We start from the raw sequence: 19,369 nt of genomic DNA on the forward strand, positions 1-19,369 counted from the left end.
AAATTGAGATATAATTCACACCTTTTTCACACATGCAATTCAGTGGGTTTTAGCGTATTCATAAGGTTGTATTTACAACCATCACCACTATCTAAATCCAGAACATTTCGATCGCCCCACAAAGAAACCCTGAACCCTTAGCCGTCACTCCCTCTTCCTCCCTCCTCTCAGCCGCCGCATCCACTAATCCGTTTTCTGTCTCCGTGCGTTTGCCTGTTCTGGACATTTCACGTAAATAGAATCACGCAGTATGTGGTGTTTTGGGGCTGGCTTCTTTGATTTAGTTTAATGTTTTCAAGCTCCATCCATGTTGTACCATGTGTCAGGACTTCCTTTTTATGGCTGAATGATACTCCATTGTGTGGGTGGACCACACGTTGTTTATCTGTCATCGGTTGGTGGACACTGGGTTGTTTTCACTTTTTGCCTGTTACGAATAACACGACTATGAACATTCACGCACAAGTTTTTGTGTGAACGTATGTTTTCAGTTCTCTTAGTGTATAACCAGCAGTGGAGCTGCTGGGTCATGTGGTAGCTCTGTCGACTTTTTGAGTAGCTGCCATACTTTGTCAAAACAGCTGCACCCTTGTCCTTCTTCCCAGCAACTTGAGGGTTTCAGTTTCTCCACATCCTTGCCGACATCTGCTGTTGTCTTTTTTTGTTATAGCCATCCTAGTGGAGGTGAAGTGGTATCTCGTTATGATTGGGTTATGATTTCCTCAGCGGCTAAGGACATAATGGGCATTCTTTTCACGTGCTTATTGGCCATTTGTATCCCTTTATGGAGAAATGTCTGTTTAAATCCCTGGCCTATTCAATCAGGGTTTTCTTTTTACTGTCGAGTTTTAAGAGTTTTTAATATATTCTGAATGCTAGCCCCTTATCAGATATACGATTTGCAAATGTTTTCTCCAATTCTGTGAGTTGTCTTTACTTTCTGACACTGTCCCTTTGTAACCGAGAGTGGGGTCCGGCTACTCGCCGCTCAAAAGCCAATAAAGTGGCCAGGTTGGTGGAAAGGAAAGTTTACTTTACTTTGGATGCCGGCAGTCCGGTGGGGAGGACGGACACCTGTCCAAAGGCCGACTCCCCCCACTGACAATCAGTGGGCGAGAGCTTTTGTAGACAGAGGGAGGGGGCAACACGTAGAAACAGCACAGTCAGCTCTGACGGTCGTCTTAAAATTGGTCATCGGTGGTCTGACCAGCGTCATCTTGATTCTTTTAGGTACAGTTAGGGTCTGTTTGTTCCCATTTCCTTGATGCCAGTTCTCGGAATTGTGGCAGCTTAGGTCATGGCTACAGCCTGGTCATCATGTAGTTAACTTGTTCCACCTGGTCGGGGTTTCAGTGTCTATAAGCCAGCTCACAGGGTACGGTTCCGAATATTATCTGTAGCCCTTAAGGAGGAACTAAAGGTCCTTGACCATGCTTAATGACTAACCTATTATTATTATTTGGTCTCCTTTGACTGTTTTCCTTTGTCTCTGCATTTTCTCACTTCTCTGATTAAACTTATTCTTTGGCTAAAGTTTTTCCACAGACAAAAGGCAGGCTGAGGACATGGGGGTGGCAAGGACCACAGGGTCCTGCTCCGTTTCACCTTGAAGAACCAAAGCTTTCCATTTTGATGAAGTGTAATTGATCTGTTTTTTGTTTGGTTGGTTTTGGTTTTGGGTTTTTTTTGCGGTACGCGGGCCTCTCACTGTTGTGTCCTCTCCCATTGCGGAGCTCAGGCTCCGGACGCGCGGGCTCAGCGACCATGGCTCACGGGCCCAGCCGCTCTGCGGCATGCGGGATCCTCCCGGACCGGGCCACGAACCCGCGTCCCCTGCATCGGCAGGCGGGCTCCCAACGACTGCGCCACCAGGGAAGCCCTGATCTGTTTTTTTCTTCGATTTGTGTGTGTGTTTGTGTGCTTTAGGTGCTGTATCTAAAAAACTGTTGCCTGATCCAAGGTCATGAAGATTTATTCCCACGTTAACTTCTAAAAGTTTTATGTGGTTTTAGCTGTTTCATTTAGATCTTTGGTCCATTTCGAGTTACTTTTCCTATATGGTGTGAGGTAGGGGTCCGACTTCGTTCTTTTATAAGTGGCTGTCCTGTTGTCCCAGCACCATTTGTTGAGACTATGTCCCCATTCGCTTATCTTGGCAGTCTTGCAGGAAATCAGTCAACCAGAAATACATGGGTTTATTTCTGGATTCTCAGTTTTATGCCATTAATTCATTCATGTGTCTATCCTCAGCAGGTACCACCCTGCCTTGATTACTATAGCTTCGTAGTAGGTTTTGGAATCAGAAGTGTGGGTCCTCCAAATCTGATCTTGTTCAAGATGGTTCTGGCTACTCTGTGCCCTTCGTCTCCCCATGTGAATCTTAGGGTCACTTTGTCAGTCTCTGCGAATTATCCGGCTGGGATTTTGGTGTAGAGATTGTATAGGCTCGGCACGTGAATTTGGAAAGTATTGTCGTCTTCCCAGTGCTGTCTTCCATGACCATGGTATGCCTTTCCAGTTACTTAGAGATACTTTAATTGCTTTCAGTAGTGTCCTGCAGCCTTCAGTATACGCCTTGCATTTCTTTTGCTGAATTTAATGATCGATCCTATGGTAAATAGAATTGTTTTCTTAATTTCGTTTTCAGATTCGTCATCACTAGTATAGAGAAGTACAGTTGATTTTCTCGTATGTTCATCTTGAATCCTGCAAACTTGCTGAGTTCATTTATTAACTCAGTGGGTCTTACAACTTCTTCGTCCGTACGTCCCTTTCCTTAATCCGTGTCACGCTCCTGTATCCCATACCTCTATTTCCAACTGCTTAATGCTCTCCCTTCTGCGCTTTTGCCCACTTCAGGTGTAAACACCTGCCTGGTCACTGAACCCACCCATAGGAGCGTCATCCTTTACGTCTCCCTGTTCACCCCGTGTGGTCAGCTAGCTTCTACACATAACTTACACATAGATCTGTATGTCCGTCCTCCGCTGCCTTGTCCCTCCCCTGGCTTAGGCTGTCACTCTTCTTCTGGGTTAGCACAGTAATTTCCTAACTAGTCTTGTGTTGCTACAGTCCTCCTGTCACTCTACCCCCAGAGTGATCCAGCCACGTCAGTTAACGTCAGAAATCATTGAAATTTGAATTTGCTTAGGTGTAATACCGACGCTGTGAGGTAATGCCCTTATTCTTAGAAGTGGTCAGTGGTACAGTGTCACGTCTGCAACTTGCTTTCCAATTGTTCAGGAAAATGGGCGTGTGGGGGTGTGTATGTGTGTGTACGTGTCTGTACGCAGACAGAGTGTGCACTGGCGCACATATAACAAAATATCACAGTTGTCATATGGTGGGGAGGGCCCGTGGGTGTCCTCCCTCGTGCTGTGCTTTCAGCGTTTCTGGTCTAGGATGCGCTTTCTCTCTGGCCGCATCCACATCTGCCGTCACTTCTCCTGCGGGCTCTGCCCCAGCTTCCACCACAGGAACAGCGAGCCTTGGTTGAGCACCTCCAGCACGCCAGGCACTGTTCCGAGCATTGTCCTTACGTCAACTCGTTTATTGCAGGTAACGACCCTATCAAATATATTTTACAGTTGAGAATAAGATCAGAGAAGACAAGTAGCTGGCTCAAACACAGCTCCTAAGCGATGGGTCTGGGACATTGAGCTATTTCTGGTTTCCCGAGTACACCTGATTCTTCAGCTATATTTGTGTTGAATGGATAAGTGAATCCCGTCCTTTGCTTTCATGTTTCCCTCATTCTTCTCGACCCAGGGTCAGCTTGGCCGTCAAAGAACTAATGCTTAAAGCAATGATGCCTACTTTACTTTGCTTGTAAATAGGTAATGAACATGGCACAAAAATGTCAACGCACAAAAGATTTCTTAACTTTTTGAAGATTGTTTGGGTTAAAGCACGTCCTTTGCTCTTAAAAGTACCATATAGCATATTTGAAAAATCTAATTGACAGGCTCACAGCTCATTGGACCCCCAAGTAACTGATGATAGATACTTGTTTTGCTGCCTTTCATTTTGTTGTTAAGTAACTAATTGTGAATTAAATTAATCACAAAAGCAATACACGTTCTGGAGGAAAATGTGAACTAGGGGTTGGCAAACCCTGGCCCACTGGCCAAATCTGGCTCACCACCTGTTTTTAAATAAAGTTTTACTGGCACACAGCCATGCTCTTTAATGTACATACTGTCTGCGGCTGCTTTAATGCCACCCAGCCTTGCCGAGTAGTTGTAAGAGAGATCAAATGGCCACAAAGCCTAAGATGTTTACTGTCTGGCCTTTACAGTAAAAGCTCGCCGGCCCCTGATGTAAAGTATACAAAAGGGTGTGTGGTAAAAGATAAAATCCCTCTCCCCGAACCCCCCTCCAAATCCCACTCCCCAGGGGTAATTACTGCTAATAGTTTCTTGTAAACCTTCCAGAAAGAATTTTCTATGCAGATATAAACAAATATGTACGGATCCATAGCTCCATTCTTATACAAACGAGAAATTCTTTACTTCGGTTAAGCATATTCCCTTGAGAAGTTTGCATACCTTTTAAAATAACTGGAGGCACGCTGGGTTACGGCAAAACTTGGTTTGATAGTCATGGAGCGAAGGGTTTTCCACGTGCTTTGGGAGCGTGGTGATTCCTTCATCGGATCCTAGGATCTTGTTTTCCCTGTGGTATGAAGGGAAAACTAGAGTTGGAAGATCCATTGCTGGTCAAGGAGAGGCGAGAAAAGAACCAGCCACGTCTCCTGCACTGAACAGGGGAACGGCTGCACACAGGCCCCTCTAGCCCCCTCCTTCTGGGCTAGTTCCCGCCACTTTGCCTTTCTCCTTGTTTTTGTGAGACGTTGCACATAGCCACCCAAGATGCTAACCCTGGAGGAGGCTGGGTCAGAGGTGCACGCGGGGGACCTCCCCGCCCATTTCTCTCCAATTTCCTGTGAACCTCTAATGATTTCATAATAAGGTTTTTGAAAAAATCCAGTCCTCTCGGCACAAGGCAGACTTCCTTCGAGGGGCCCCCAGGGCTCGCCCCGCCGGGCTTGTCCTCCAGCGTCCCCCTCGCTGTTCCCCCCGTCCCCGGCCCTGCTACCCAGCCTGAGGAGGCCCGACGCGCAACCAGCTCCCTGCACAGCCTTTGCAGGGACTGTTTTTCAGCCCTAAAATCATTTTCCGATGTTCCCACCTGAAGAGCTTTGGTTCTTTCAACACTCAAAGGCCTTCTCCTTTATCAACCTTTTCCTTCTCCGTAGTAGAAAAGAGCGTCATTTCGGTGCCATTGCAGACCGTCTCAGAGAGCTGAAAAGATTTTCTGCCCATCAGATGAGGAAACTAAAGCTTTTTGGGGTTAAATGTGGGGCACTCGGCCTTGGACCCCCCAGCCAGTATTCCTGGAGAAAGTCCTGAGGGCGTCAGGTCACTGTCTCCATAGGACTGTGGACGCCTGGCCCGGGCTGCCCCTTGTCACACCTGCTCAAGCCGAGGGCACTGGATTCTGTGCTGCTTTTTCTCCTACCAGACTGGGAGCCTCTTGAGGATGGGGATCATTTCCTACCTGTTTTTTTTAATCCCTTAACCTTTGCTGATGTTGAAACGTGATTGGCACTCAGTAAAGGCTTGTTGAGAGGATGATCCCAAAAACTGAAGAATGTGGACGAGGAGGTGGTGTTCCCTCCTCTCTCTCCTGCGGCGAGACTTGCCCTAAGCCTCACGCCGTCTCCTTTAAACCCACCGTGTCTGTGTTCGCCCCCTAGAACTCCGGATCAAGAGGCAGAACTCCTCGGACAGCATCTCAAGCCTCAACAGCATCACCAGTCACTCCAGTATCGGCAGCAGCAAGGAGGCCGATGCCAAAAAGAAGAAGAAGAAGAGCTGGGTAGGTGAAGGTTTGGGGGAGCCGCGTGGGACGCTGGGGGACCACACCACCTCAGCACGGGAGCCAGCCTTCCAGAACTCACCACGATGAGCCCCATCTGATAGGAGACCCCGGTGGCGTCTGCCCAGAGCGAGGTCTGCCGCAGCTACCTGCCCCCTCCCCCCGCCAGCCATCCCCTCCAGCCCTGCACACATCTGATGGGCAACAGGAGACATGCAGAAGGGAACGCCCCATCTGTCTCCACCCACTCCCATACTGTGGACAGAAGATTTTATGAACAAAGCCACTCATTCTAGATGCTCCTGGAGGTCACTTCTTCAGCTTTTTGGAGAGGCATTTGTGGAACTTTCCAGATTACCTCAAAAGGAACCTTTGTATCACCTGACCGGTCCAGAGAGTGTTGTTTCGGTTGTTTGTTTGTTTCCCAGATAACCCTAAACCGACTTGGGATGCCCTTTCTGACACTATCGAGGCAGATGGAAAACACCTCCAGCCCCTCTGCTGCCCATGTGGAGGAGGGGGGCCCCCACGAGGGCATGTGCCACCCGCTGTCCCCGTGCGATGAGCCCCCCACAGACCTTTGTGTAGTCCAGACAGGGGCCGCCGTGTGAAATGAGTGATTAAGTGTTGCTTCTTTTTTTTTTTTTTTTTCCCTTCAAAATGCTGACTTCAAATCCCTATTTTTTTCCAGGTCTACGAGGTAAGACACTCACTCCTCTCCGTTTTCTCTTTGCCTTTGCCGTACCCTCCCCATCTCCAGAGCAAGCCCCTCCCCCTAAACAGAGACGGCCACTCACGAGACTAACTGTGACCACCTCCGCCAAGCCCGTAACGCCCCTCCCCCCCTGCATGTCCATCCACGGCCGCCCCACGAGGACAGAGGAGAGGTCTGGTCGGGTGCCAAGCGGGAGGGCTGTGCCTCCTGCCGCGCCCCGACCCCGTTCCAAAGTCCACCTGTTATAAAAGCAGTCAGACCGCGCTCCCCCTGTCCGGAGAGCTAGCGCCCTGATCTTTTGATCCGTCAAACCCTAGAAGCCCCTACTGGAAGACATTGCCAGAGGCCAGTTCAGTTTGGGGGTAGCCTCAAGATTTAGCTCTGGAGTGAGATGAACCAGAGAGAGGTGAGCGCTGGACCTCAGGTTACTCTAGAGCCTGAAGCCCTCTGAGCAGCCATGGGGTTTCCAAAGACCTTTCGGGCATTAGGGTATACAAGTCTAAGACAAACAGAAAGTGAACCCAGAATTTCCATGACAAACCAGACACGTTAAGGTCCACTCAGACCCTGTCCCAACATTGCGCTGGGTGTTGTGAGGACAGGAAACACGGAGTCTGGAGAATTGCCAGGGAGACAAAAATACTGCCCATATAAAACTGATAACAAGCCAGCAGTGTCAAAGGCTTAATTCAGTGAGTGAGGCTCAGGGAGCTCACAGACGAGAGACCCGTTCCTGGAAGGCAGGCCCCAGGGGACTGAAGCTACGGTGGTGGGATCGTGATGGGCAGAGAGGGGTACGCAGAGCTTCCTGCAGACCCTGGTCAGAAGAGGCGGCAGGCAGGGAGCAGTTCCCTCCCCCAGAGCCTGACCGGGGGGCACAGGGAGGAAGGACCTGAGTGCAGGGGTTACTGAGCCTTGAGTCTTAGTGTAGCATCGCCCCAGGTGAGTTCCACAGCAGCCCTTCCAGGTGCTCGGATCTGAGGAACGCTGCCTTCTACACACACGTATCTCAGGACAGAGTCCCGGTTCATGTTGCTGGGTCCACTGTTTCTGGAACTCATCTGACCACGGAATCCCTCGCCACATCACACCACGCAATGCACTGCCCAGCAGTTCTGCTTTGGGGACACGGAACCACACAGAGCACTGTTCCCACTTAGGATCTCGGTGATCTTAGAGGGTGGGTGCTCCCGGCAGACGGGTGTCACAGGACCTGTTCCTGCATGTGCACACACACGTGCACGCACACACGTACAACTCACACACACACTAACGCATTCATACACAAACACATTCGTACACACTGGTACACACATATACACTCATACACACACACGGCTTCCCGGGAGGCAGGGGCTAGCGAAGTCTTCATCGGGTAGAAAATCAGGAAGCCCGAGTCCTAGTCCCAGGTCTCCACCTCTGCAGAGGACGGTGCTTCCTGACGCTCTGAGCCACGTGGTGGCATGTCCCCCGCACACACACTCCCTCCCTCACATCCCCATCACCAGATGGGTCTTCCTATGTCCCGCCTGGTAGAGACCCTGGCACGCCCCGCCCGCAGTGCCAGCCACCACCTGCAGCTTTCCCAGGCTCCAGGAGACACATGGAAAGAGTGCCCTGAGATTTGCACTCTCTTCTCTTGCTGTCCCAGCCACCTGGTTTGCTTTGAGCCCTCCTTTACTCTCGGTGTCCGGCTGCCGCTGTCTCCCTGTGTGTGCATGCATGCTAAGTGGATGCATGTGACGGGTGTGGGACAGAACCCTGGTTTCCCTCCCTCATCCCTGACACCAGCTCATCAACACCCCAGACCAAGCCGGTTACGGTCAGATTATAATCCCCTGCGTACTTGGAGGAAATGCTGGGAGGTGGCCCTTATTCTGGGACATTTGAGTGGAAATGGTTCGAAAGCACTTGTATCTGGTTGTTTTCACCATCCCGTAACGTGCGGAGCACAGGAGGCGCTAAAAGAAGCTTGGTTCCACTCCCTTCTGTTGATTGGACAGAATCGTAGTGCAAGTTTCTGGGGGGGAGATTCTGATCCGATGAGCCCCGCTGAGAGGTGGGTCCTGAGGCCCAGGTGAGCCAGGCTGCAGACCGAGCAGTTGCTGGTCTGAGGGAGGTGGGATGGGGTCGCCGAGAGACACGCCTTGTGTCCCGGGGCCTCCCCTCCGTTCCTTCATGGGTGCGGCTCCCCCACGGGGGCAGGGAAGGCCCAGAAAGTTCCCATAGCACAGCAGCAAGTCCCACTCTCTCTCAGCCCGAATTCCTAGGCGAGTCTCCCGTCTGTATTCCATGAAGCCAGTGAAGCCTTTGGGAGAGGCCTGCTTACCGACACATCCCTGCCTCTGGCCTGTCTCAGAAGCCCCTCTGCCCTCACCGTCTCCAGCGCGGAGACCTGACTGCTCTCTCCCCGGATCTGCTTTGTTCCAGCTCCGAAGTTCCTTCAACAAAGCCTTCAGCATAAAGAAGGGGCCCAAGTCCGCTTCCTCCTACTCTGACATCGAGGAGATCGCCACGCCCGACTCCTCGGCCCCCTCGTCCCCCAAACTGCAGCACCAGACTACGGAGACTGCTTCGCCCTCCATCAAGTCCTCCGCCTCGTCCTCCGCGGGCACCGACGCCCCCGAGTGAGTGCCCCCCACTGCAGCCCCCTCCCCGGGCAGTGGGGCCGGTTACCGTCACCCGCGGGCTCAGCGGCTAACGACCGCCGCTCCCTGCCTCCTTCCAGGGGCCCCGCTCCCCCGGCCCCCCACGCCCGGCTGTTCCAGGGCAGCGAGGAGGAGGAGCCGGAGAAGAAGGAGGTGTCCGAGCTGCGCTCCGAGCTGTGGGAGAAGGAGATGAAGCTCACGGACATCCGCTTGGAAGCCCTCAACTCGGCCCACCAGCTGGACCAGCTGCGGGAGACCATGCACAACATGCAGGTCAGTCCCGGGGCGGGGCCGGGGGGCCGCGGGGCGGGGGCAGGGAGGGGCTCCTGGACGGGGAGGGGCTCCTGGGCGGGGCGGGGCCGCGGGACCCGGCGGGGCGGCCGAGGCTCCAGACGCCCCACACACACACCCCCGTTCTTGCCGCAGTTGGAGGTGGACCTGCTGAAAGCGGAGAATGACCGGCTGAAGGTGGCCCCGGGGCCCTCGGCGAGCTCCGCTGCAGGGCAGGCCCCGGGATCTTCGGCTCTGCCATCCCCTCGCCGCTCCCTGGGCCTGGCGCTCAGCCATCCCTTCAGCCCGAGCCTCGCAGATACAGGTACCTGTTGGGGAGAAGGACAGGGTTCGCCCCCCGATCGACGTGGTGCGGCTTCCTTGGGTCAGGGACGTAGCAGTGCTGCCGCCAAGTCGCTGCTGGTGTCCTGAGACACCGAGGGTTGTTGTGGTCCTAAGACCTTAATCACTGTTCAGGTTTGGTCTCCAGTTTCAATTTTGGGTTAGATAAAAACTTATCTGGAGAGACTTCCCTGGTGGTGCAGTGGTTGGGAGTCCGCCTGCCAATGCAGGGGACACGGGTTCGAGCCCTGGTCCGGGAAGATCCCACATGCCACGGAGCAACTAAGCCCGTGGGCCACAACTACTGAGCCTGCGTTCTAGAGCCCACGAGCCACAGCTACTGAGCCCACGCCCGTAGAACCTGTGCTCCGCAACAAGAGAAGCCACCGCAATGAGAAGCCCGCGCACCACCATGAAGAGTAGCCCTGGCTCGCAGCAACTGGAGAAAGCCCGCATGCAGCAATGAAGACCCAACGCAGCCAAAATTAAAAAAAAAAAAAAAAAAAAAAAAAAACTTATCTGGAAAGGCTAGTGGCAGGAAGATGTAGGAAAGCCTGTGGATACCCCCAAACCAACAGTCTTTTCTCACTTCCAGACCTGTCTCCCATGGATGGTATCAGCACCTCTGGTCCAAAGGAGGAAGTGACTCTTCGGGTGGTGGTGAGGATGCCCCCACAGCACATCATCAAAGGGGTAAGGAACTTCGTGGGGGCAGGGGGTGACACTGTCATTTCTACCCAAGGACATCTGGGCTCTAAGGACCCCCGAACCCACAGCACTCAGCTCCCAAGGCCTTTTACGTTCTCTCCTTCTTGGAGCCGTCTGCCCTGGGCTCACATGCATCTACCCTGGCCTCACAGGACTTGAAGCAGCAGGAGTTCTTCCTGGGGTGCAGCAAGGTCAGCGGGAAAGTTGACTGGAAGCTGCTGGACGACGCTGTTTTCCAAGTGTTCAAGGTAAGGGACGCAAGAACTCTGAGGGTCTGCTGGTCCTCTGATGACACTGGAGTCTGGGGGCCTCTGAGGTTTGTGCAGGAGTGCTCAAACAGACATCGCACCTCCTCTTCCCCATCGACTTCTGTGCCTGTAGCACTACCTTCCTCGTAGCCTTCGTGTCTGTGTGTGTGTCCTGCGCATCTCCTTTCTCTCCCTTCTGTCCCGTCAGGACTACATTTCTAAGATGGACCCAGCCTCGACGCTGGGACTAAGCACCGAGTCCATCCACGGCTACAGCGTCAGCCACGTGAAACGGCTCCTGGATGCGGAGCCCCCGGAGCTGCCCCCCTGCCGCCGAGGGGTCAACAACATAGCGGTCTCCCTCAAAGGTCAGTCCCTGCTTCTGGGTGTGGGGCTGAGGAATGCGGGGTGGAGACCGTCGGGTGGTCCGTCACGTGTTCCTTGAGCAAGAACTGGTTGCGGGGCTACAGGGTGAAGGTCACCGTGAGGTGCAAGATGAACGAGCCCGGGCCCGACCTGTCCCAGGGAGGTTGTCGTTTGCAGGACATTTCTGCCCGGCCTGGGCTTCCTCTCCGCCCACCCCCACAGTGCACGGCCTGCCCCACGTGTCCAGAGCCAGGCCTGGGGGTTCCCGCGGGGTCCCCGGGTGAGGAAGGAGAGCCTCAGGGCGCCGCCCAGGCTCACGCCGTCGGGGGCTGGGGTGCAGGTCTCAAGGAGAAGTGTGTGGACAGCCTGGTGTTTGAGACGCTCATCCCCAAGCCCATGCTGCAGCACTACATCGGCCTTCTGCTCAAGCACCGGCGCCTTGTGCTCTCTGGCCCCAGTGGCACCGGCAAGACCTACCTGACCAACCGCCTGGCCGAGTACCTGGTAGAGCGCTCCGGCCGCGAGGTCACCGAGGGCATCGTCAGCACCTTCAACATGCACCAGCAGTCCTGCAAGGTGGCCGCCACCCCGCCTGCCCCGTCCTCCCTCCCCTTCCTCGCCGCTGCCTCGACCTCCCTGCCCCTCGGTGACCCCCTTTCCCATCTCAGCCCTGCTCCAGTCTCCTCCCTCCCCGGGCCTCCGGGAGCTCCCACCCCAGCAGGGACCGCGGTCCACACTCTGTCCCCTCGTGTCCCAGTGGCCCTCTGCCCGCCTCGTCAGTGCCCCCCCCTTCTCTTTCATTTCCTTTCTTTCCAGGATTTGTCCCTGACTGTGGGCTTCCGTCAGGGAAGCACTCAGAACTGTCACTACTGTGCTGTCCCCTGCCAGGTCCCGCTGCCTCCCCAGTTCCCCCCGATGCTGTGCCGTGGCTTCAAACCTTGGCCCCCGCCTCCGCCCCACGGGGAGGCGCGTCCATTAGGAGTGGTTCCTGGTGTAAATCCATTGAAGAAAAGCGTGTGTTCCCCAGCCCCGTGGGCTCTAGGGGCCACTGCTTCAGAAGGTTGCTTTGGGCCTCCGGGCCACTGCTCATCAGCCTGGGGTGGTGTCTTCCGTAGCTCCAGGTCCAAGCGCGTCAAACAGGAACCGAGGCCCCAGGGCATCCGGAGCCAGCTCAGCTTCTCTGAAACCCTCCTCTTCAAGGCTCATCCAGGGGCTCACCGCTCCTGATGTTGACCCACTGCCTTTTCTCATTTCAGGATCTGCAGCTGTATCTCTCCAACCTGGCTAACCAGATAGACCGGGAAACGGGAATCGGGGATGTCCCCCTGGTGATCCTGCTGGATGACCTGAGTGAGGCAGGCTCCATCAGCGAGCTGGTCAACGGGGCCCTGACCTGCAAGTATCACAAATGGTAAGCTGGAGTCGGGACCAGCTTCATCACGGTGGGCAGCAGGGGAGCCCGGTCCAGCCCAAGCTGTGAGCTTTCTACGGGCGTCGGGGGAGGGTACGCGGCAGAAAGCAAGCGTTCAGACGAGTCTACGCAAACCTTTTCTCTCTCTTCCCACAGTCCCTATATTATTGGCACCACTAATCAGCCGGTGAAAATGACCCCCAATCACGGCTTGCATCTGAGCTTCAGGTAAGGACTGGGGCCCTGGATGAGCCTTCCAACCCTACCCGAGTCTGTAAACCAGTTCAATCCAGGATGCGGCCAGAGGAGCAGCAGAAGGAAAGGGAAGTAGCGCAGCCCTGTGGGCTGGGGAGAGAGCAGGCGTGTGTGTGCTGTGGCAGTGCAGGGGGAGACGGAGCCACTGAGACAGGAAAGGACTGTAAAGCTGAGAGGTGCGGCTTCGTGGCTGAGGTTCGGGTTCTGTGCCCGCACGCCCCCTGTCCAGGCCAGTGAGGTCAGATGGTTACCTGCGGGGGGTCACCGATCCGAGAGTCAGCTCTGCTGCGGCCCTGAGTTCAGCGGGCCCCACGGGCATTGGTGGGAGGAGGGGGGGGACGGGCCCGCGGGGGATGAGCCGGACACGCCCCCGCGCACTCCGCCCCACCCTTCGCGTCCCTGGCCGCAGGATGCTGACCTTCTCCAACAACGTGGAGCCCGCCAACGGCTTCCTGGTTCGCTACCTGAGGAGGAAGCTGGTGGAGTCGGACTGCGACGTCAACGCCAACAGGGAGGAGCTGCTGCGGGTGCTGGACTGGGTGCCCAAGCTGTGGTACCACCTGCACACCTTCCTGGAGAAGCACAGCACCTCGGACTTCCTCATCGGTATGGCCCGCCCTGCCACGGCCTCCTGCGCCACACCTGGGGGCCGGGGGCGGGGACACTCCCTTTCCTTCTCACGTCTTCAGCGCAGAGAGTCACCGACCCTGTGCCCGAGTCACTGCGCAAGCGCCCCCAGCGCAGTCCGCACCCTGAGTCAGCCGTCAGAGAGCTGACCCCTCGCCCTCATTTCCCCACGATTACTGGGAAGAAGGGGGGAAGGGATTTCGGGGGAGTTTAAAGCTTCCCCTCGCTCCCCCACCTCCCGTCCACCCACGGAGGCATCGTTCACGGGGCTACAGCCAGGCTCTCAGCTCCCGCCCGTCCTGACCTCAGTCTCAGTTTAGCCCAGCCCAGCGCTTCTTTCAACCCTGTGGTTATGAGACCCTCTGCCCGGTGTAAAGGAGTCAAGGGGGCAGATGACCAGGGAGAGAGCAAGGTTCTCGGCCGTCTTCACGGCCCCATCCTCTTCCCAGGCCCCTGCTTCTTTCTGTCCTGCCCCATCGGCATTGAGGACTTCCGGACCTGGTTCATTGACCTATGGAACAACTCCATCATTCCCTACCTGCAGGAAGGGGCCAAGGACGGCATCAAGGTGAGCCCGCCCTCGACTCCGCTCAGCCCAGACACCAGGCTGGCCCACCTCACAGAGCGGAAACAGGGTTAGACACGGGGCCACGGAGATCTTTAGGGTCTCCTCCTGACAGGTCGGGTGAGGCACTGGACAGACCACGCTGCTTTCCTGCCTTCGGCCAGCGTTCAGCGAATCGCTCAATGACCGCTGACCCTGGGGCCGTGTGTCCAGCCCTAGGCCTTCTGGCTCTGCTCTAGGGATCAGGGCAGTTAGAGAAATAATTGAGCAAAGAATTAAGTAAAACCCTGTTACAGCCTTAGCTCATTACTAACTGCTAACAAATATGTTACTCTGGCCAAGTTACTTAAACTGTTTAATATCGTCATGTGTAAAAAAGGAGGCGGTATAAATTCTGTTCTGCCTAAATCACTGGCAGTGTTGCGGAGGCAAAGGAAATAAGTGAAAACACGTGTAAAAGTAAAAGTTAGAATGAGAACTTGGTGTGAAAGGAAAATGTCATTTTTTTAAAAAAACCTCCTTAGTTTTCTCACGTGTTAATTGGGGCATGATCCAATGACCTGCGATGTGGTGACTAGACCCTACTGGTCACGTATTATCCATAGAAGTAATGTGTCACTGTGATAGACACTGCCTGATGATATGGTAGATTTCTAGAGATGCAGTGTATCATTATTTCATTTAATTTGCATTATTATTAATAGTTTTCCAACTTACATCATTTTTTTAAAGCTCTTTTGTGTTTTTTTAAATTAATTTATTTATTTTTGGCTGAGTTGGGTCTTTGTTGCTGCGTGCGGGCTTTCTCTAGTTGCGGCGAGCGGGGGCTACTCTTCGTTGTGGTGCGCGGGCTTCTCATCGCGGTGGCTTCCCTTGTTGAGGAGCACAGGCTCTAGGCGCACGGGCTTCAGTAGTTGTGGCTCACGGGCTTCAGTAGTTGTGGCTCGCGGGCTTAGTTGCTCCGCAGCACGTGGGATCTTCCCGGAACAGGGCCTGAACCCACGTCCCCTGCCTTGGCAGGCGGATTCTTAACCACTGCGCCACCAGGGAAGTCCCCTGACTTACATCATTTTTACACAGATAATATCTCATTTCAACAAAGGTGAAATTTCTTTCAAAAGGTATTACTAAACTGAAAGAATTTCTTACTTGGAAAATAAAATCGTGGGGTCGTAAGATTTGTCCATGTTAAGTCTTAATGCAGTCTGCCAAATTATCCTCCAAAATGGTTTCTACCAATTTATGCCAACTTATTTTACTTCCCTTGTTGGGAAACTCAAAGGAAACCCCACAGGTATCAGAGCCTCAAGCTTTACATTTCAGGAAGTACACACGCCATCAGGAGACTCCACGAACAAGCCTCTCATCTGCGGGTTCCTCGCCCAGTGATCACATTTCTCCTTCTCTCCAGGTTCACGGGCAGAAAGCTGCCTGGGAGGACCCCGTCGAGTGGGTCCGGGACACTCTTCCCTGGCCGTCAGCCCAACAAGACCAGTCAAAGCTGTACCACCTGCCCCCACCCACCGTGGGCCCTCACAGCATTGCTTCGCCCCCTGAGGACAGGACGGTCAAGGACAGCACCCCCAGCTCCCTGGACTCCGACCCGCTGGTGAGTAGAGGCCGCTCTGAGGCAAAAGTCAGAGTGTCACAGAACTGAACCCTCGTCCACAGCCCGCTGGGGCCCAGAGGCCGGGACAAGCAAGCATGAGGCCAGGGGGTGGGAAACTCTGGCCGTCAGAACCCTGGGCTAAGCTACACAGTGTCACCCGCCAGCAAGGTGTGTGTCCTCTAGCAAAGACCCGGGTCCGGGCGGAGCCCAGGTGGGAACGGCGGCCAGAGCAGGAGAGCAGTGGGACCCACGGGTGCTTGCCCTAGTGCCATCCTGCAGGCTGCCGCGGTCCAGTGGCTTCAGGAGCCCTTGGAAAGTAAGCTGAGACAAGTGACAGACTAGGGGACATGTCTGCAGTGCTTGTAGCCGAGAGAGGATTGACACCCAGAACATGTGACCCTTCCCCCCAAAACTGCCACGCAGAACAACAATGGGCAAAGGAGGCAAGGGGCAGGCGTTGACTAAAGGAAATGCAAAGGGCAAATAAAGGGACTTCCCTGGTGGCGCAGTGGTTAAGAATCTGCCTGCCAATGCAGGGCACACGGGTTCGAGCTCTGGTCCGGGAAGATCCCACGTGCCGCGGAGCAACTAAGCCCGTGCGCCACAATTGCTGAGCCTGTGCTCTAGAGCCTGCGAGCCACAACTACTGAGCCTGTGTGCCACAACTCCTGAAGCCCACGTGCCTAGAGCCCGTGCTCCGCAACAAGAGAAGCCACCGCAATGAGAAGCCCGCGCACCGCAACGAAGAGTAGCCCCCGCTCTCCGCAACTAGAGAAAGCCCACGCGCAGCAACGAAGACCCAACACAGCCAAAAATAAATAAATAGATTAATTAATTTAAAAAATACTATTTATAAAAAGGGCCAATAAAAACAGAAAAAGACCCTTCCCCTCTCTAATCACTGAGGAGACGTGTATTACAACAAGGAGATAACTGTTTCACATTTGCAGAATCGTGTGTGTGTGTGTGTGTGTGTGTGTGTGTGTGTGTGTGTGTGTGTGTGTGTGTGGAGGCTCGGACCTTTGTTCTGCTGGTGGGGGCATTTGTCAGTCACTGTCTTAGAGGATGATTTGGCAGGTGGTCTGAAAAACTTAACATGCACAAACTCCAGGACCTAATTTTACCTTTTCGAGTAGGAAGGAGATTCCTCTACTTTAGTCCTAAGACATTTTATTTAAACTTTGACCTTGTAGAAAACAGATGTCCTCTGTGTCAAAAGGCTTTTAAATCGGGAGGGTGCTAATGTCATGGAAACGGAGGCTGGAAGGCAGAGCCATGGAGAGGCAATGAGGCTTCCTTAGCTGAATGGAGAGTCAGAGTCGTGAAGTGTTGAGGGAAACTGAGGGAAGAAGGGTGGGAGGTGGGACTTCCCCGGCGGTCCAGTGGTTAAGACTCCGCACTTCCAACGCAAGGGGTGCGGGTTCGATCCCTGGTCGGGGAACTAAGATCCCATGTGCCGCGCGGCACAGCTCAGGCCCCGCTGAAGCGATGAGGTGGGAACTAGGTAGAAGCAGGTCCTAAGGGCACTGGGTGCAGCCGCTGGGCCGTGGTCTGTTACAAGGAGGGCTGTTAGACGGTCTTTGGACCCTTCCCACCTCCTCCTGGGGCTGGCCGGGGAGCGCTGGCACCTTGCAGGGAGGAGGTGGCTCTGCCCTCTGGCCTTCCCTGCACGTCACTCCCGAGGGCTGGTTCCCGCATCCGAGCTTACCCACAGGGTGGAAGCAGTCATCTTGGCCTCTTCCTGAACTAGCCGCCAACTCTCTGGGCTCTCAGCCCCTTGCAGACGCAGGACCAGACCCACGGTCCGGTTTTCTGTGTTTCCCAAAGTCCCAACTCTCCGTAACTGTCTCTCCGCCCCTCTCTAGATGGCCATGCTGCTGAAACTTCAGGAGGCTGCCAATTACATCGAGTCTCCAGACCGAGAAAGCATCCTGGACCCCAACCTCCAGGCCACGCTCTGAGGGCCCGGCATCCAGTCACAGGACAGCAGGACGCGGCCACTGCTGCGTGCAGCCTCCTCTTCCCCGCTTCCTCCTGGGCGCCGGCTCTCTGGCCACGAGGACAGGAGGGGGGAGGTGGAAGGACGGGGCGGCTTCCTGGTGCTGCACCTTCAAGAACGCCCGGTGGGACTGGTGGGTGGACCTGTGTCCCCAGGTACATTTCCTGGCCTCCTCTTGTGACTTTGGGGAAAAGATGATCCTGGGTCTTTTTCCTTGATTTCTTGTCTCAATTACAAACTCCTGAGCTTTCTGGGGAGGGGTTCAGAAGACATCAAACAAGCCTGCAGTAGTTCCTAACTGATGCTCACAGACAACTCAGAGACACGGCCCCGTGGGGGAATCTGCTGGGGGAGGCGGCGGCTCCCCAGACCTTCCCACGGACCCTGCCCAGTTCCATCGCCACTGCCAACAGCTCTCCCCGCACCCCAAGATTTGGCTGCAGCCCAGAAAAAGCAGCATGTGATTTAAAAACGTTTAAATCAATCTGTAAAGGGTTTAAAAAAAAAAAAAAGAAAAGCTGAAGCTGGAGGGAGGAAATCAATTCGCCTGGGCAGAGAGCGTGCCGCCCGCCCTGCCGTCTGGACCACATGGGGGCACCGACGAGACGGCTGTGATCTGAGAAGGTGCCAGACCCCAGAGGTGCCACCACAGCCTTCAGAGAAGCACCGCCGGCTCCATCTCAGCCTCTAATTTAACACGCATGAGTCAATAAACCCTACTTTTTTTACTTTTTATTTTTGTTTTATTTCCATTTTCCCCTCCCATTTGCCTATTTATTCTCCTCCTCTTTTTTCATTTTGTTTTTTTTCCCATTTCCTCCCACGTCCACGAGATGCTCACGTTGCTTTTCCAAGCCGCTCTTTGGAGAGCCCGATGCCACCTGATTGGTACCAGCTAGACACCTGCCATGCCACTGTGTCTGCCACCCTTGGGGCTCGCATGGGACATGTAGCGTTGGCTCAGCAGCGGGACACGAGGGACCTCGAGGTCCCTTTTGAGAAAACACACGCTCTGCCTGGAGCCCGGCGGCCAGCCTCTGGAAGAGAGCGCATCGCCTCACCCTGATACAAGGTCTAATCTGAGCTACCCCGTGGACTGGAGGAAAACCGCAAACTGGAAGTCTGTCTGTCCTGGGGCCTGCGGAGCCCCTCGCTGTGCTATTCTGATGGCGACCGCTTTGCCCAACTGAATCCACAATCCCCAGCCGGCCTTTACTGTTGGTTTCAAACAAGTGACTAGTCCCTTAGGAGTGGACATCCATGTGAGATGCTCCCAATCAGAATATAAGGAGTTTGATTTGGTGGCAGAGATCTGCCTTCCAAAGGGATCCACTTTTTGCAGAAGTTGCCCTGAAGTTTCGGCAGTCCTAATTCCTTCATCGGACAAGCACTTACAGGGCGCTTACTGTGTACAAGTCATTAGGTTAAAAAAAAAAAAAAAGACGTGGGCCCTTACGTTCACAGTCTAGCGGGAAATGTTAACTTCCATTAAATGCACACATCTCCTTGTTTTCTGGACCTTCAGGATCACCTGAGAAACGGAGCCAAAACCCCAGGAGCCAGCCAGCGAGAAGCCCGTGATTAGCTGTCCAGCGCACTGGGTTGCCTGGTGAGGCTGCGGTTTGGGGCTCTGCAGACCAGGGATGTGTGATGAGCCTGGGCCCAAGTGTTTGCTCTTCAGATCCCCAAGTAGCACAAGAACTTATCAGAACCTACAGGCACAGTA

At 54.3% G+C, this 19,369-nt stretch overlaps 1 protein-coding gene across 4 annotated transcripts in view; it reads left to right on the forward strand.

Annotated features, from left to right (window-relative positions):
• NAV1 (neuron navigator 1) overlaps nt 1-17,605 on the forward strand; it is a 143,638-nt gene extending 126,033 nt beyond the window's left edge. For 2 of the 4 annotated variants that reach the window (XM_065896486.1, XM_065896496.1), the window contains 15 exons: nt 5,759-5,880; nt 6,572-6,580; nt 9,026-9,222; nt 9,324-9,516; nt 9,670-9,838; nt 10,451-10,548; nt 10,716-10,811; nt 11,020-11,179; nt 11,518-11,753; nt 12,434-12,588; nt 12,745-12,816; nt 13,253-13,449; nt 13,920-14,038; nt 15,447-15,644; nt 17,510-17,605. In XM_065896486.1, the coding sequence (XP_065752558.1) occupies nt 5,759-5,880; nt 6,572-6,580; nt 9,026-9,222; nt 9,324-9,516; nt 9,670-9,838; nt 10,451-10,548; nt 10,716-10,811; nt 11,020-11,179; nt 11,518-11,753; nt 12,434-12,588; nt 12,745-12,816; nt 13,253-13,449; nt 13,920-14,038; nt 15,447-15,644; nt 17,510-17,605 (2,117 nt within the window). The remainder of the gene's footprint in view (nt 1-5,758; nt 5,881-6,571; nt 6,581-9,025; nt 9,223-9,323; nt 9,517-9,669; nt 9,839-10,450; nt 10,549-10,715; nt 10,812-11,019; nt 11,180-11,517; nt 11,754-12,433; nt 12,589-12,744; nt 12,817-13,252; nt 13,450-13,919; nt 14,039-15,446; nt 15,645-17,509) is intronic. The other 2 variants (XM_065896505.1, XM_065896513.1) reach the window with 1 other exon arrangement.
• Nucleotides 17,606-19,369: the final 1,764 nt, after the last annotated feature.

This window comes from Phocoena phocoena, chromosome 1 (assembly GCF_963924675.1).
Source record: "Phocoena phocoena chromosome 1, mPhoPho1.1, whole genome shotgun sequence".
In the NCBI taxonomy this organism is placed as follows: Eukaryota; Metazoa; Chordata; class Mammalia; order Artiodactyla; family Phocoenidae; genus Phocoena; species Phocoena phocoena.